The sequence below is a fragment of the Eulemur rufifrons genome, chromosome 19 (genome assembly GCF_041146395.1).
Source record: "Eulemur rufifrons isolate Redbay chromosome 19, OSU_ERuf_1, whole genome shotgun sequence".
NCBI classification, from domain to species: domain Eukaryota; kingdom Metazoa; phylum Chordata; class Mammalia; order Primates; family Lemuridae; genus Eulemur; species Eulemur rufifrons.
Window position 1 is genome coordinate 80,498,546 of NC_091001.1, and position 19,010 is coordinate 80,517,555.

The window sequence follows — 19,010 nt, forward strand, 5'->3', positions numbered from 1 at the left end:
CCACTCCTGTCTGAGCGCCTGATTCACAGTGGAGCAGCCTTTGGGCCTTTGTGATGTGATTTTACCCTGGTATTGCTGTGTTCACAGGCAAGCCTGTCTCCAGGACTAAAATTTAAGCACTCTGAGGATGCAAACAATGTTTCTTACCTTTATGTAAGAAGTATCAAGGGCCACAGTGTACAGGCCCTGAGATCCTCCATTTCCCTGAAAATCAAGTTCTTCCAAACAAAGTAACCTAGACCCTAGACAGGAGGGTCTAGGATGAATGCTAATGAGAATGTCAGGAAATGGGGAGCCTAATTCTGCATACCCAACTCCCAGGAATCCCGAATACATTAACTGGACAAACTTCAGGTCCAGCTGCCCTCTCCCACAACCCCCCAGTCCCTCAAACCACACATATTGTCCCCAACTGCTCCCTTCCTCTGTAGCAGTGGGACCCCAGCCAGCAGAGGGAGTGGAGCCTGCAGAGACCAGGGAGCAGAAGACAGAACAAGTAAGGCTGTATTTCAAAGTGGTTCTCAGCCAGAATGCTCTGCTCTGGGGCAGGAAGGTGCCTGAGTTCTCAGTGTGAATGTAGCCCCTGCCAAGCTTTGAGCCCAGAAGCACGCTGCGCAGTGATCACAAGTCCATGTGTGCATGCACACACCACACACACAGGCACACAGCCTCGGGGGCAGCACAGAGCTGACTTTCGGTAACAAGCTGCCTGCACTGAGTCTTAGCAGTCCCCAAAGCCCTGAGCATTGCAACCTATTCCCAACCTCTGTAGGCTGACCCGGCAATAGGCTTCCTAGCACTGCAGAGGCCAATGACTCAGTGTCCAGCTCCAGGGACACAGGAAGCCAGAGGCAGCCAAAGGGACCCCCACCCCTCAGACTGCACAGGTAGGTGATGCCAGATGCCTTCCTGTACCCAGTGCCACATTCACTTCTGACAGTCTGGTTGGGGGTGGTGACATGGAAAAATAAGGCACAATAACCTCAGCGAGGCCCCATGGATCACTAAAGTGGTTTGTGACCACGAAGTTCTGTGGCTCTTCAAAGAAGGCCAAGCTGCACTGGAGAGGGGTCCAGGAGGTGGTAAGACCCCGAAGGAGGAGGAGGCAGATTGTTGGGGCAAAGAGGAGTGGTCACGGTATAGTGGGAGGCAACGCAACAAGGAACTCAGAGTAACAGAATTTGAATACTGTACACCTGTATACAGACACCAATGAGTAAAGGGATGGGGGTGGGGGAGCAAAAGCCCCTTGGTCCTTCTTCCCACTTTTCAGAGTAAAATTCTTTGTGCGTGGACACAACTCTAGTGTGTATTTCCTTCTACACAAAAAGATCATAGTATACCTACCATTCCAACTTACTTTTTTTGTTAACCCTTTATTTTAACATCTTTCCTCGTTAATACATAACAATAAGCCTAAAGCCTTATAATGCTTGCTTATTACTCCATTATAAGAGGCACTAAATGCCCCTTAGCTGTATACATGTAGCTTGTTTCCAGTATTCTGCTGTTTCGAGCCTGGCACTCTGTCTCTGCGTTACCTGGGCAGGTTCACCGGTGGGATAAACCTGCAGCAGAATTTCTGGGTCAAGGAAAACTCCGATTTCATTCTCACAACAGTTCAAATGGCATTTACTGAGTGCCTACAATGTGCAAGGAAGAGGTAAGAATAAAAGAGCATTTATTTTAGTAACACTAAAAATAAGCTGGTCTTGGGGACGTGATCCCGGTGTGAAGAGGCCATTAATTGAGAGATGGGTTAAGGGCACGGCTACTCTATGTTTTTCTAGTGTGTGTGTGTGTGTGTGTGTGTGTGTGTACACGCATATATATACACATGCATACACCACACACATATGTATATATACATACACATGTATATGTATGCATACATATTTATGATAAATATTGAATGTGTAACTTAATACAGGGGTTACAAAACATTACTGCAGAACAGGTAATTATATGGTATATTTAACCCCCAATTTTTACACATCATTTTTTCACTGTCTTTAGCACAGCCCAAAGTGTTATAAATTATGTGCATAAAAAATCACCACTCGCAGTTTCAGAATTATCTCCCAGGAGCTGCAAGGATTGCCTGTGGAGGTTAGAACCAAATCAGTCTCTTGCCTCAAGCCCACCCCCACCCTAATACCAGCCCCAACATGAAGGAGCATTCGCATCAGGCAATAGCTCAGCTCGCTGCTTTCCCAGCCAGAAAACCAGCGAGTAGGAAGCAGGGCTCCCCACTTGAGTTCTGATTTCCTGAAAAGCCACATTCTCACTGCACTCCCTACCCAGGCCCCTTCTCTGCCCCCACCCTTTCATCAAAAGTGAAAGTGTTACGGCAACAGGCAACAACGCAGGAGCCCTGGCATCAAAGATCTGCGTTATTCACTGGTTCCCAGAAAAACACTTGTCTGGGACATGGGTTAAGGAGTAGCCAAGAAGAGGTCATTGATCTCTGTCTCCAGGGCTCAGCGGCTTTGGCATGGGGAGGGGCCCAGGCTTTCCAGATGTTCCACTGAAGGCCTGGACCGGTGCCAGGAGAGTCCTGCAGATCTACAAAGGGATGCCTGTTCCCAAGTGTGCACCATGCGAAATCACAGACTCTGAAGAGAGAGCCCTCCAAAGTAGGCAGGGCCTTCAGAGAGTGTGGTGACAATCTCTGTCTGCCCTCGCTCCCTTCACATCCACAGCCACCACCTCCACTGCACCCCCTCCCCCAGTGCTCTCACGCACACACATTTCCCCCACACTACCAGCTCTGGTTTCTATGGCAACAAAGCAAAAGCCAACAGGGTTTGCAAAAGCAGCAAACTTGCCAGCAACCTCCAGAAGGGCGAGGAAAACAGCCTGGGAAATTCTGGCCTCACCCTAGCAATCTGCCCTCAGAGGAGTGCCAGCCCATCAGGGGGCCCGGGCTACCAGGCTACAAACTGAACTCTCAGCTCCCCGGGGCATAATTCCTTCCTCTTGCTCCACCCACCCTTCCTGGAAAGGAAAAAGCCAGAGATACACAGAATAATACAGTATGTAAGTTTTCAAGTTATCGGAACACAGTCAACCCCTAAATACTGCATGCGGGTGATTACATAGCAATAACACAACGACTAACACCACTGATTTTGTCATTCATTGACCAGATATTTATTGAGTACCTACTATGTGCCAGGCACTATTCTAGGTTGCCAGGAATATCATGATAAACAAGTCAGATAAAACTCTTGCCCTTGGGAGCTCATATTCTAAAGGGGCACACAGATAATAAGTAAATAAACAAATAATAGTGTCATAAAGCACTAAATGCAATTTTAAAGAAACAGCTCAAATAACAAAAACAATTCCTAGAGAGTATATTATGTATAAAAATAGAGGCAGTATGATGATGTAGAATGAAAGCTAGACTTTCTATATAATATATATGTGGTGCTCTACTTTCGAAATGAGCATTCACACACATAACTCATTTGGCCATTGCTAACATTGAGTGAGCAGGGTGAGAATGCATCAGTGTGTTCATTTACCCAAGCAGAAACATGTCTGGAAGACTGAACATGTGAAATGATTTGTCCAAGATCCACCAAGTTCCATTTTACGAACATCCATGAATCAGACAACCATAGAGAGAATGTAAAGATTAGCCACAAATTAGGGGAAGATATTGCAACATAAATGACTGCCTCTGAAATAACAAGAAATACACGAAAACATAGAAAAATGTGTGAAAAGAGTGAACAGACATTTTGGAAGAAAGATCAAAAACCTGTAGACACATGAAAAGAGTCTCAATATCATCAACAATCAGAGAAATAAAAATTAAAACTATAATGGTACATCACTCACTATACTGGTAGAAATTTAAAAGTCTGATAATACCAAGTATTCATGAAGACCTAAAGCAATGGGACATAGCAATCATGTCTGGTGGTAGCATCCATGGACATAATCACTCTGGAAATCAATTTATCATTACCTCGTAAAGTTGAACATACACATACCTATCAAACCATCAATTCCATGCCTAGGTAAATAACTTAAAGAAACTATAGATAAATACAAGTGTGCCCCCAAATACAATATTGACCCTAACAGCAAAAAAATTGAAAGTAACCCAGATGTATATGAATACGAGAATAAATGAATTTTGTATATAATACAATAATGTACAGCAATAAAAATGAATGAACTGCAGCCACACACACATCAATATGGATGAACCTCAAAAGTATAACGTTGAGTGAACCATGAATTTATATAGGATGACACTATTTAAATAAAGCTCAATAGCAGGTAAAACAAATAAGATATAGGTGGTAAACATACATATAGATGGTAAAAGCATAAAGAAATGTAAGAAAATAATCAATACAAAATTCAGGATAGTAGTTACCTTTGGAAAATAAAGAGCCAAGACAAGATCAGTGTCCAGGGGCTGCAAAGGCACTGGAATGTACTTTTTCTTAACCTGAATCATAGGTACATATGACCCATGCTATGTAAGTTTAGAATAAAAATAGTGAGAGGGACTGAGGGAGGGTAAGTCTGATTTAAATGAAACTCCAAGGACAGACTGATTGAAGGGAAACAAATCACAAGGGGTATTTTTTCCTTAAGTCAAACAAAGAAATCATCATTTGTTTTCTAAGGCAAAGAAGCCTGATGAAAATCTCACACAGTATCGAAAATGTTAACTCCAAAGGACCCTGGTTTGATTTATGTTTTAAAATAAAACCTTTTACATTTTATTTTATGTTTTAAAAATAAAAGCAAAATAGGTTCCTCTCCAGGCATGGCCAGGTGTTTCTAGTTGGCCTGGCAGTGGAGTGGCCACAAGGGCCATAATTACAGCCAGGGAGAGGTCGAGAAGCCGGAGGGACGTCTGTAATTAAGCAGGTGAAGTCTGTCTTCCAAGCTCCAGCCGCTCTGCCAGTGGCTCTGGTGACCCCAAACCCACCTATTATAGGCAGTTCTTGACTTTCGTCCCTTTAGCCTTCAAACAACACACGGGCCAAACGTGGACGCTCAGCTGTCAGCTGGCACTCACATTTCACGGGGTGCTTTCTGCCTGCCAAGCAACTGGGCCATCTCCAGAGCTCTGCCATTCTTACCTGGCGCCATTTACAGCAGACGTTCCTTAATTCATTTAACAAATATTGCCTGAGTACCATGTATCCTGGCTCCATGTTAGGCCATGAAGTTATAGCAGAGATTAAAATACACACAGTCCCTGCCTTGATAGAGCTTAGATTCTACAGAAAGTGTTAGTGCAATTATTTGAATATTTTATTGCCTCGTATACTTTCTCAAAAAATATCAAAATGATAGGTAAAGAAAAAATGAACATGTTGACCCTTGTGGTGAGAAAGAGAGATCTCTTCTATTTAGAGAATAGAGGCTACTAGAGCAAATTGTCAAACCTTTAGTCTCAGCTGGACCCTCCCAGCACTTAAGCAGGTTGACAGGCTGCCCAGATGATTAAGTGAAAATTAAAAAGAAAAAAAAAATTTTAAAGAAAAAAAATGCTGGAAACATTACCAAAGATTGTGTCTAAACAATGAGACATAATGAGAAGATTTTATAATGCATTTTACTTCTGTGGTAATAGAATCCTTCATTATCATGTTTAACTGAATTATCCAACTTTCACTCTTTTGACTTTCAGATGCACCTTTAGAAAGCATCACGTGCAAAATTAGGGAACTAACTGCCTACAAACCTGGCTGTTGGTCCTTTATTAGCACAGCCACTATGGATAACAGTACGGAGATTCCTCAAAAAATTAAACATAGAACTACCATATGATCCAGTAATCCCATTACTGGGTATACATCCAAAGGAAATGAAATCAGTATGTCAGAGAGACATCTGCATCTCCATGTTTACTGTACTGCCCACAATAGCCAAGACACAGAATCAACCTCAGTCCCATCTAATGATGAATGGAAAGAGAAAATGTGATATATACACATAATGGCATATTAGTTGGCCATAAAACAAAATGAAATCCTGTCATTTGTGACAACATGTATGAACCTAGAGGACATTACATTAAGTGAAATAAGCCAGGCACAGAAAGAAAAACACCGTATGATCTCACTTGTAATGTGGACTCTAAAAAAATTGATTCATTTATTTTATGCAGAGTTGGAGTCTTGCTATGTTGCCCAGGCTGGTCTCAAACTCCTAGCCTCAAGCAATCATCCTACCTCTGCCTCTCAAAGTTCTGGGATTACAGGCCTGAGTGACCGTGCCCAGCCTATTTCACACACTTTTTTTCCCTCTACCTTTTTATGGTGTAGGCCTTAGGTTTAAAAATCAATCAATAAATAAGCATTTGCCTTATGATTCTCATTTGCGTATATTTATGGAAGTTATGTGTTAGAAAATTCAGATCTTATAAAAGACCATTAGAAGAATGGTCTTCTAATGGAACAAATGGAAACATTTGTTCACTAAAATCAGAAAAAGAACTGCAATTACCCAATCCAGCCCTCCAGCTAATACATGCATATTTTCTACAATATTGTAAAATGTTCATTTGGTCTCTACTTGAACACCTCCAGAGACAGAGCACTCCCTACTTACTGTTCAAGTATATTTAACTCCTGGCAAGCTCTGCCTATTGGAGGCTTTTTCCGTGTACTAAACTAAGCTCAAATGTGCCTCCCTGTAACTCCTTGTAACCCCTCTGTTCCTAGAGCTGCCTAAAGAGCCACAGAGCAAGTTCTACTCCCTCTTCCACTTGGCCACACTTTCAGTTCTTAAAGATACCCACCAGGTCTCACCTACTACTACTAAGGCTCCTGTTCTTCAGCCAAGAATAACTGGCCTGGCTGCCCGGTGGTAACTGTAAAGGGAGATTAGGAAACTTTCTCATTGACTCACACCCATATTCAGAAAGGCTGCAATCTGAGAATCCACAATCCTCAGCAAATGCTGAATCATAGCATGTTAACGCTATCATTGCAATCCAGACGAGGGTCAGAAAAAAACAATGATTTGCTCACCTTCAGTGGGCCGATCGGTAGGAGGGCCAGGAACAGAATCCAAGTTTCTGATTTCAGTAATGGGATTACTCTCACTACACCTCACCATGAAGCTACTTAAGGCTAAATTCAGTGTAACCAGTTGGAGGCCTCGTGCCCAGCACTACTGGGGCCCTGCACTAACCAAGGCTCCCATAGACTTCTTCCGTGCCTCTATGGAAACCTGTTTCACACTGGGTTTTGGTTGTCTGTCTCCATGTCTGGTTCCCCACTGGACTGAGAGGCCTCAAGAACAGAGGTGGTCCTTGTTCCTAAACTGGTTCTGTGCACTCAGAACGGTAGGATGGTGCTCCAGGCTGGACACTGCCAAACCATGAAGGCAGCGGGGAGCCACTGCACTGGGCCAGCCCTGAGCTCTGGGCACATATTACAGAAACCTCTGCTGTTCAGTGGCTTGTGCCCTTGAATGGGGCAGGCAGGCCACAACCTGGACTGTAGTTATAGATACATTATAAATGTGTGAGTATGTGGCTGCACAGAAAGACAAAGAGGAGCGTGGGGGGCAAATCCAGTGTCGCAAACCAGCAGAGAGTAACTGGCGGGGTGGGCCAGTGTGGGAAGGCTCCCAGGAGGAGGCAAACTTGAAATCAAATTTTAAAAGGAATAGAGAAGTAGCTGAATAAACAGGGAGGGAACAAGGTATTGTAATTGGGGACTTGGTGTGCCTGGAGACACAGAAGTGGCCTTAGAAATCCCCTAATAAGTATCTGGTATAGAAAGCTTAAACATTATGCCCACGCCACTCATGAAATTGATTGTACAGTGGAATATGAAACAAACGATTATCCAAAACAAAGTCAGTCCAAACACCTTGTTTATCTCAATAGTTTGTTTTAAAAGTGACAGCTTTTCCTGTTATTTTCATTTAGTCACACATTCATTTATCCAACAAGTAAAAATTATGCCCCTACTGTGTACGCAGCACCTAATCCTGAACCCTGTCTCTGCATTTCCCCTTCCATATAAAGCAGGTACAACCTGCCTACCTCAGAGAAGGATCACACAGAGGTAAGTTCTAGCAACGTCCCTGGGTGAGTTATTTTAATTAAAGCCCCAGGAACCAGGAGAAAATTAGCACAGTGGGATCATATTCAAGCACCACTCAATACTTCAGGGTATTTATAGAAAAACAAACACAAAAACAGAAAATTCAATATCCTGACTGGTTGCTTTTAGAAGGGTTACTTAGTGCTTTGTTTTCCTGGTATAAATTGTTTCTTGTTCTCATCTCTGAAGAACACTGATGCTGTCCATTTTGACCTTCTGCAGACGATTAAAGCCAGAACAAAAAAACCAAGGCCTGGGCATTGCCCAGCCTCCCTGACAACACTGAGTGCCTTCTCAACCCCTTCCCCAGAAGAAAGGACAGGGAGGGGGATGATTCTGTACAGAAAAGGATTCAAAGGCATTGACTTTGAGAGGGACCAAATGATAGGGAGCTGGGGAAGAGAGAACGCTGTACATTTCCATCTTAATTTTCAATCCCATAGAAACTGGTGTCTGCTCAGCATGGGTCAGAGGGGAAAATCTCAGGTCTGACAGTCTTTGGCTGCTCAAAGCGTGATCCGAGGAGCAGCAGCAGGGGCATCTCCTGGGAACTGCTTAGCAGTGTGGAATCTCAGGACCATCCCAGGCCCACTGAGTTAGAATCTGCATTTTCCTAGGATCCCTAAGTGATTCACACTCACACTCCTTATGCCTCATTTTTTTCCCATATGCAAAATAGGGCTGATAAAACCTCCCTGGGAGCTCCACTTAGGCTTAAATGAAATAATCTGTACAGTGATCTGGCTTGAAAAAGTTTGTTCTCTCCTACTTGCCCCTTCCAGGCACTCAGTTGTGTGCAAATTTCTCTTGACTTTGACCCAGAACAACAGAGCTAGAAAGAGCCCTTCATGCCTGCCCGCTGTGTGCAGAGCAGGCCATCAGGCCGGAATAGAGCAAGCAACTTGCTGCGGGATGTGCCCTAGCTTGGGAGCTCCTAGAGGGCAGGGCCCATGTCTCTTTCATCTTTGTTTCTTCAGCCTTCAGCATGGTGCCTGGCAGGCAACAGACTCTCAGTATACGTTTGTTGAATGAATCAGTCAATCAAGTAGTTAACAATTGTGCAGCAGGAACTAAAATGCGGGTCCTGATAACTCACAGTTACACCCGAAAGTGAATTTAACTCCCTCTGAGTTCACACTTCCTGATATGTTCACAAGAATTCACACTTGGCTAATAGTAGAGATCATGGGTTCCTGTTGCAGAGAACCCCTCTCCCTTTGAGCTAAACGTCACCATTATTTTCTTTCTTTCTTTTGTTTTTTCTTTCTTTCTTTTATTTTTTATTTGTTTATTTATTTATTTTTTTTGAGACTCACTCTGTCACCCTGGCTAGAAAGCAGTGGCATCATCATAGCGCAATGCAATCTCATACTCCTGGGCTCAAGCAATCTTCTGCCTCAGCCTCCCAGGTAGCTGGGACCACAGGCACACACATCACCATGCCTGGATTGTTTTTCTATTTTTTGTAGAGATGGGGTCTCGTTCTTGCTCAGAGCTCGTCTCAAACTCCTGGCCTCAAGCAATCCTCCTGCCTCGGCCTCCCAGTATGCTAGGATTACAGGTGTGAGCCACCACCCCCAGCCACCATTATTTTCAGTCTCAGGAAGCAGACACACTTGAGTGCCTGGGAAGTAGGCACTGGCAGCTGGCTTGCCCTGCTTAGCTGGGCAGAAGTACCAAAGCTAGTGAAGCCACTCAGTCTGTGGAGACTGACAAGCTTGGGGCAATCTCCAGCAGATGCTAAATGCTGGATAAAGTTGCCACCAAAAATGCCATGGGGGATTGTCCTTCAGGCCAGGCGTGAACAGGCTCCCTGGAGTGAATGCTGAGGGGTCTTGCATCACCCACTCTGCAGGAGTCCGACAGGTCACCTACCACCTGCCTCTGCACGGCAGGAGCCCTCAGTCCTTGGTGACAGGCACAGTCTGAGGGAATCCCTCATTTCAATGTAACCCTTTACATATTAGAAGTATCCGTCAAGCAATAAGTAAGTGGAGAGGATTATTTCTGGCGTTCCCTGTCCTTAGACATGTTGTTCTGCAGATTCAGTGAGTCACTCCTCTCTGACAGGGTTTTCCGGAAGCTGTTGTAGCCTCTGGCCGTGGGCAAGTCGCTGTCTCTAAGTGTACGGGAATAGTCACATTTCCATCTCATTCTTGTCTTTTTTTTTTTTTTTTTCCAGAATTTCTAAGTAATTTTTTAAATAGCTCAGACACACACGGGGAAGAAAAGTAAAATGATGACCTCAGCAAGAAATGTTCCCTCCTTTTCAGATTCTCTCTTTGCCTTCCCAGAGACAACCACTGTTCTCAGTGTGTTACATAGCCTTGCAGAGACAGCCTGCGTGTGCGCGCGCGCACACACACACACACACACACGCACACAGACACGCACACGTACACTTGAATGTCAGTCCCATCAGGGCAGGGAGGATTTCTGTTTTTATTGTTCACTTCTTTGCCCCCAGCACTGAGAAGAGAACTAGCATACAGAAGGTACCCAATGGCTATATGTTGAATGAATGAATGTATAACTTATACGCGTTCCGGAAAAGTTCAAATTTTGGTCCATCAAGTCCCAGTTCCCTCCATTATTTTATCTCCTGTTTGGATGAATCTTCAGCAGGCAATGGCTCTGTTTCCCCAACCAAGGAAAGAGGATAACTATTACTGCCTGACGTCAGGGTTGCCATGTGGATCTAACAAGATTGGGTGGAGGTGTTAGTGGCTGCCATTTATCGACTCCCTACTCAAGGGAGAGCCCTCACATGGCAGGGAGGCTCCATGGTGGCCCCACTGCCCCTTGTCCTACCAACAGCTACTCAACAGCTAAAACACACTATACCAGGGCTTGGTATATATTAGATTTAAAAAAATGATGCTTCCAACTAAAGAAACTGTGGATGAGAGAGAGACAGAGTACCTGGTTCGGAGACATTCATTCTCACCTATGCGCACATGGGCAAATGTTCACCCCTTCCCTGGCCCCCACAAGCTCACATCAAAGGTTTATAACAAAGGAGGAGGATAAAAGCCCCAGTGTTAACATCTCGATTAAAGATGGTAAATGCACTGAATTGTGAAAATGTGAATGTTTCAACAAAGCTAAGTAACAAGGAAAATCAATAAAACTGTTAGCACTGGCCAATTACAACTGGATAAAAGAATAAAGTAATTGGTCCTGAAAGACAACTCTCTAAATTGAGTTAGATGCATGGAAATACCCTTTTCTTTTAAGCCAAATCATGAGGACATCAACAACAATAAATGATTAAATTATAGGCCACTTTGACCCAGTATGACCTGAACTGCAAACAGGAATTTCCTGAAACAATCTTTATGGGACACAGAAATAATATATAGCAGGACAACAGAGACAGAATTGGAGGCCCTGTGAATATACATGGGACCCATTCCTTGACTAAGGATCTATTCTAAACCCACCCTTTCTGTAAGCTTATTTCTTCAACATGATGATTCCTTCTTCAATTACTTCATTAGTAAGACAGGCACGCAAGTCAACAGGAAATATACATCTATGCTCCCATAATGGCAGAGGGGAAGGAGGCTCTGCTCTCCAAACACTCAGGATTCAATTCTGTTTTTCATCTGCTAATGGCTGGCATTTGGTGTTGTTAACCGTGAATGATTCATTTCAGAGGAACTGCTGTGCATCTAGAGGCTATTTGAAAGGAAATGAGGGTTTCTTGGCTTATTTCTCATCAAGCATTTTAGCAATGTCTCTTTGTGACATTATAAACTCCTTAATGGGGGCTCAATGTTTTCAAGCTGATTCCCCTTGTCTCATCTGGTGCATATGGTCACTTCTAGGAACAAGCAATGATTCCATCAGGACAATGCCAGAAATCTGGAGAATAGCGGGCCTGCTCCCCAGGTCTGAGTATCAACGGCAGCAAGTAGTTATGCTGGGGGTGAGGGGTAATGTGAGTGTATATCGTAGGATCAATGTTTTTGAACATTTGGATTTTGTTATTTTGTTTTTTTCTGGACTCCATGTACCACTAGGGCATCTGACATGTCCATGCATGTATGGACAACCTGTGGGATGAGCAGGACTGGGATCTCATTGCCTAAAGCACATCACAGGAAAGAGACATCAGCACCGCGGAGCTGGTGCCCAGCTTTGAAGGCCCTTGTTTGGGAAACTGGGGGCTCTCCCTAACCTCTCAAATAATGTTTCTTATTAGAGACTGAACAGAACTTGAAGAGAGAAAGCATAGGAGTGTCTGGGCTTGATTTGAGGACACCTTACAAGGCTCCAACCTTACAAAGGCTGGAGAGGAGGAGAATGCTGAGGATGGTTGAGTGATTACCATGGGACTCTATGAGATTGCTAAGTGAGAAAAGAGAAAATGCAGAAGAAACCACAAAGGAATGCTGTACCTGAGCTGGACCTTCTAAATGTCTCAGTGCATAATTGTAAAACGTGCTCCACCCAATGTCTTGAACTTCACTAAACTAGACCTAGAACACTCCTCCTCTGATACAGTTTGGATACTTGTCCCCTCCAAATCTCATGTTGAAATTTGATCCTCAATATTGCAGGTGGGGTCTGAAGGGAGGTGTTTGGTCATGAGGGTGGATCCTCGGCGACATCCTCCAGTAATGGGTGAGTTCTCCCTCTATTAGTTTCTGGGAGAACTGATTGTTAAAAAGAGCCTAGCACCTCCCTCTTCCCTCTCCCTTTCCATTTTTTCCTCTTTTCCTCTTTCCCTCTCTCCCTCTCTCTTTCTCTTCCTCTCTCCCTTTCTCTCACTTATATCATGTGATCTGCACACACCAGCTCCCCTTGCCTTCTGCCACAAGTGGAAGTTTCCTGAAGCCCACACCAGAAGCTGAGCAGATGCCAGCACCATGCTTCTTATATAGCCTGCAGAATCATGAACCAAATAAACCACTTTTCTTTATAAATTATGCAGCCTCAAGTATTCCTTTATAGCAACAGAAATGGACTAAAACATCCTTCTTGGAGGTCAGGATGGGAGAGAGACCTTGACCATAAAGTCACACCCAGAAAGAACTGCCTTTGACCTTCAAACACAGATTAATCATTTAAGGCATTTCATTTTCTTGTTTGCAAAGCATGAAAATTTCTGCCTGCAACACTGATCACTGTCTTTCTTTGAATGCTCTTAGAGAGTACAAACTTCATCCATTTAATTTATCCTGCTTATCCAGTCATACCCCAAAATAAGAGCTTCAAAGCTATCTTGATGACATGATTCCCTCTGCTCACAATGGCCTCTCCACTTCTTCCTCGCCAATTCAGCCTACCTATTCTTTCCTTTCCAGCCTAAGCCCTGCCTCTTCCTTGAAGTTTTCCTGTGTTATTCCCATTTGGAGAACTCTTGGTAATACCAAATTAAGCACTCAATGTGATAGTGCCTTGCATTGATTGCTAATGCTTTCATCTTATAGGTCTTGGATTCTTAATTGAATTGCAAGCTCGTTGAAGGCAAGAGTTGAGTTTTATACTTATTGTGAATGCCATCTCTCCTTTTCCACTTCCCTCTCCATTTCCTAATCCCCAGACCCAGCACAGCACCAAGCTGGGCACATTTGTTGAGATGTGTTAGCAACCATTGGTCATTTGAATGAATAGTTCTTTTTAACTCTCTAATAACCAGAAAGCACAGGATTAAATAATCTAGAATTTAGAAAAGAAGTGTTATTCTTAGGAAGTGAAGCTTCAGTGGGACTTTGAAATCTAAGAGAGCCTATCTGGATATATCTACCCACTGGCTGAGACAGAGTTTCAAGAGAAAGTCCCTCTCCACCTCTATTTCTACCCCAAAGGCACTGCTCTAATGCCTGGCATGGACACAGAGTCTTTGGGTACAAAACCAAAGACTTTAACAAGAAAGGCAGGTAGATCTTTCACTAGGAAAGATCACTAATGTGCTGGGATTTGAGTCAGGTCTAGTTTCAGACCAGGGATTAGTTATGGTTGATATTCCAGAGAGCTTGAGAAAGATCCAACTATCCCAGAACTGCGAGCAAGGGAGCTTTCATTTCTAAGAGAGTAGAAAAGAGATCTGCTTATTTATGAAAGGGACTCTCTGGGTCGCCTTTGGACTCAAAGCTAAGAACTTTAGCTTTATATTTCTATAAAAAGCTTTCTGAAGAAAAGAACTAAAATAAAAAGATCAGTGGGGAGGTCACTGCCATGTGGCAAACTCATTACTGGGGCCATGATTGGAAGCAGGGCCTGGACCATCGCCTGGGGTTCAGGCCAAGTAGGGCCTCCTACTCAACCTTTTGGCCTAGGGCACATCACCTGACTTCTCAATTTCAACATCTCCCACATGGGGGTAATACTTTCAGGCACTTGGTAAAGTTAAAATCTCTACACACATGTTATTATTTCAGAACCAAGCAAAGCTGGTTTGATCATGTCTGCCTATGCAACTTGAAAAAAGTACAGAAGGAGTTGCTAAGATGACTTAAGATTTCTAAAATATCTCTTCTGAAAGGTTAAGGGATTTGATTTATTCAGCCAGAGAAGACAGATTTAATAACAGTCTTCAAATATATGAAGGGCTTTTACTCACAGGACAGTGAGAATATGGGGACCACATGTTCTCAGTCTGCACTGAGCAGAGATGGGACAAGCCCAGGCACTGACAAGGAGAAGTTTCTGACATTAAGGGCTACAGGACACAAAGGTGTGGCTCAGGGATGCTAGAGAATGTTTTTCTGGGAATTACTTCCTTCAGGAAAGGGTGAGGAAGAAAGAGAGAGGATGACGGGGAAAAATGTGGCAAGGTCTGAACTCTGCAGAGAGCAATCTCCTAGCCCCTGCCCGACATATTATTCTATCAGTCACCTCTTTGTTTCCTTGCTTCACTCTTGGCCCTTGTGAACATGCCACACCCCAGAGTCAGAAAGCTTCCCTGTTTCCCTGAACACCCAGACTGCTACTCCTTCATGGGCACTGGGTAGAGCTATGCCCACCTCCTGCCCTCAGGGCTAGAGCTTCAGGGTATTTGTTAAGCATCTCTCACACTCAAGGGCCCTATACCAAGGCACTGTTCTCATAACAATCCTATCATCGCACCTGTTGTAGGTACTATCATCCCCATTTTGTGAGTGAGAAATCTGAAGCTCTAAGCCAGGAAGCACTAGGGCCAGGATTTCAATCCAGGTCTGATGGGTTCCCAAGGCTATGCTCTTCTCCTCCATCTGTTTGGTCCCAGAGAGGAGACTGACCACTTTCTGCAGCATGTATCTGCAAAAAAGGCGGGGGGCGGGGGGGGGGTGCATCCTGCTTCTCATCTTCTGCTTCCACAATATGCAATATCTCCAGAACTCGATTTAACTGCATTATTTGTGACATTTGTGTTGCAAAAATCATTCAAATCCTTTTGTATCCCCATATTTCATTGGAGAAACAGGCGCTCCAAACATACCAACGAGGCCTGCTTCTTGTTATTAATCTTTCTATTGTTGGTTTAGACTCTGAAGAACTCTCCCATATGAGTACAACACCAGAGTGGAAGGCAGGGAAAGAAGAGCTTATAAGTCCCCAGGTGAGGCCCTGACCATCTCTAATCTGGAAGTCTGCGAATAATGGTGCATTGCCATATTATTATAAAGAATAAGAAATAATATGCAAATTGTGTGATATCAAAGGAAGAAATACTAACGAATGTGCACAGCAGGAAGCAATCATTTGCACACTTGAGAATTACATTGCTGTATATGCTTCTGTTACCTGGGCTAATTATGCCTTGATTTAAGTATCTGGTGAGCCTGGAGTGCCATGCTTACTGGGAACCCCTGTGATTATTACGCAGGATGTAAGTAAAACACTAAGCAGTACCTGAGACTGGAGGCTCACACAAGAGCATTCTGAAGAGGTTTGCAACTTGCAATAATGTAGGTAAAGTGTCTAGCACTATACCTGTCAAAAAGAGTCCATTTCTTGCAACTCCTACTTGCTGTAGATATTAGCCGCCCTTAGCTGTGAGCTCTGACAGATGTCTATTCAAATTGTACCAAAGGATAAAAATCACATGACCAGAAATGACCTTAACTGTTATCCAGCTTGACTCCTTACATCTGGGGTTAGGTTGCCTGGTTTAGCTGAAGCACACATTGGTCAAATCCTATTAGGTAAACTGCACAGGACATGCAAGCAGTGGAATTTTATTAGACAGTTAGAATCACATTAGCTCCAGCTCTAGCAGACGGAAATGCCCAGGCTTCCTAACAGTATGTCAGCAAGAAAAAGAATCCTTTGGCACATCCGAGAGGAAGGGGGTGTATTCACACCATCTCACCCCCACACCTTTCTCTAAGCTCTTTGGAATTTGCATGTGTTGTAAAGTGTGTGCAATTCCTATGAATATATCTTTTCCCATTGATGGAGCTGGAGCATTTGAGATGGGGAAGCTGAAGGGATGTTTGACGGCAGAATAATGGAGTAGTGGAACTTCAGCTGTGCCTCATTTCAACTGTCTTTTCCCCTTTCACAGAATGCAGAGTTAGGTATTTTCCCTAAAGAAAGGGACTTAGACAAGAATCTGTAAATGTCCACAGTCTGTAAATCCAGGAGGGTAGCTGTGACAACCATGCTTCACCCTAGACCCATCTCATGCGGTCCAAGTAGCAAATGTCGCGGTTTCTCATCCTCTAGGTCCTCCCCTCACCCTTCCAACCCTTCCAAGACCAAACCTCCCACAGTCTAGGAGTTCCAGCAACAGGACTGGAAGAGCAGATGTGCACAACACAAACAGCAAGATCAGCTTCCGAGCAGGGATGACTGAAAGTCCTACCCACCATCTGAAGAAAGGATCCCAAGTCCAGGAAAAGCAAGAAAAAAAGAGTAGAAAAATTTCTTCTTTTCTTCAGAGCAACACATGCTAGCACTTTACAGATTCTGGCATGTGTCAGCGTTGCTGAAGTAAACTCTGTTTTCTTTAGATGAAAGAGATAAAAAAAAAAAAAAAGACTCAGAATTTAGCCCAGTGAAAATTACTTTGGCTATTCACATGCAATAAGCTGTAGAAGCAAGAAGAAAAAATCAATTGCTTCTGATTTATTTATTCATTCATTTGTCTGTCTCCTTTCCCTCTAACATAAAAAAGGTTGTCTTCTATAATTTTGCAATCAGTTAATTTTTTCATAGAAAAAGAAAATAGTCCAAGTCTTGGTTGCCCAGAATCTCAGTACAGGAAATACATATTTAATTAATTACCATATTGCATACAGATTATGTAAGGAAAAAAAGGAATTGATTTTGCCCATCAATTGCTTGACCAGTGTCTATAACCAGACTGAAGTCTGGTGAATTCGGATCACTGGCTGTGTTGAAAGCAACTTCGAGGATTCACCTCACTGGTCGCTTTATTACTTAATCTGAGTGGTGGGTATACTGGTACTCATTTTATTTTTCTTTAAGTCCTTTTGTAGGTCTTCAATATTTCATACTAAATATTGTTACATCCTCAAATCTTCTACAATGGATTCTATTCTGGGCTGTTCAGAACTGAGAGCAGAGAAGGAAGTTGGAAATGCCAAAATGTAATTGCAATAAGGAGCAGAAAATGTAAGCAACCAATTCTGGAAGGATGTTTAAAGTTTTAAACCTATGCCAAATAATTGAGAGCTATTAAAAGAGGGCTGAATTCTATTATAATCCCCACATACACACAATTATTGAATTATTCTGAATACCTGTTGAGACTGGGGGATACATGAGATGAATGGAAACCACCAGGCACCACTGTCCAGGACATCCTTTGACCAGCTCCTTTGAATTTGCTCACGTAATCTCTCCCCCCACCCCTGATCCTTAGCTACAGACTGCGTGTGGGGTTGTGACTTTCTGCTTGTGATCCCAGGCCCAAGTTTTCTAGCCAGGACAGCTGAGGGAGTTGAGTGTCCGTCTTTCCCTTTGGGACATAGCCCCCAAACACCACTTTTTCTCACTGCCAAGAGGACCTACCTGTGGTCTTGCAATCTCTCTGCTATGTCATTAAAGCCAACGGTTCTGTCTCCCTGCCCCCAGAGAGAGGAGGAGGTGGAGGAGAGGAAAGATGGTCCCAGTAACTAAATTTCAGTCCTAATCCCCAACCTTCCTTACAGCTTAAGCTGCTGCCATCTCCTTGTTCCCGTTTGAACAAGGTTTTATTTCCTAGCCTTTTTTCCTACCCTGACTGCTCAGTCCTCACCACCCAGAAAACCCTTAAAAGGTATTAAGTGTATTAAGTGAGCAAAGAAAGGATTGAAAGATGAGGGTGTAAGAGGAAGAGAAAATCTATACACTTGTCTAATCAGCCAGTGAGAAGCAGATGTTCCCTCACCCCATTACTTGTCTTTAAGAGCAGAGCTTTTGCCTGCGTAAAGAACCGAGAAAAGAAGTAGCACTTCTGTAAAAGCTCTCAAGAAGTAAGATTCTGAAGTTTGACACCTTATTTGTTTCATTTTTGAATACCGTTAGACCAACTGGTTTTACTTCCTTCCCGCTGCACACACACAAGCCCCACAGAGCCTCCTGGGAGAGGCTGCCAGCCCACCGAGGCATGCAGCAAAACGCCTGCTTTATTGGCCTCACTTGGGAAGTCAAAAATCTTCCCTCTGCTTCACCAAAGTTAACAGATGGCTGGTCCCTTTTGGTACACAGGCGTAAGCATCTTCAAAATAACCTTTTCCTTTCAAGTCTGCCAATTAATTAAATGTCACTGTAATATGTCCCAGCCAAGGAGGGAAGGGAGAGACCCAGAAGGCAAAGGGTCAAAGGAAGGGAACAAGAATAAAAGGTCACACTCTCCTACCTTCACCAGACGACCCCGAGAGATCGATGATCACATACACTCTTCCTTCTGGCTCCAGATCAATCTGCAATTAAGAAAATGACAGTGACTCTGTTAGTGCATCATGTGGGCAA

The 19,010-nt window shown here is 43.6% G+C and overlaps 1 protein-coding gene across 1 annotated transcript in view; it reads right to left on the reverse strand.

Moving 5' to 3' along the window:
- Nucleotides 1-19,010, reverse strand: part of PRKCE (protein kinase C epsilon) — a 461,318-nt gene that overhangs the window by 269,729 nt on the left and 172,579 nt on the right. The window contains exon 2 of the mRNA XM_069495289.1: nucleotides 18,898-18,961. Coding sequence (XP_069351390.1) covers nucleotides 18,898-18,961 — 64 coding nt within the window. The remainder of the gene's footprint in view (nucleotides 1-18,897; nucleotides 18,962-19,010) is intronic.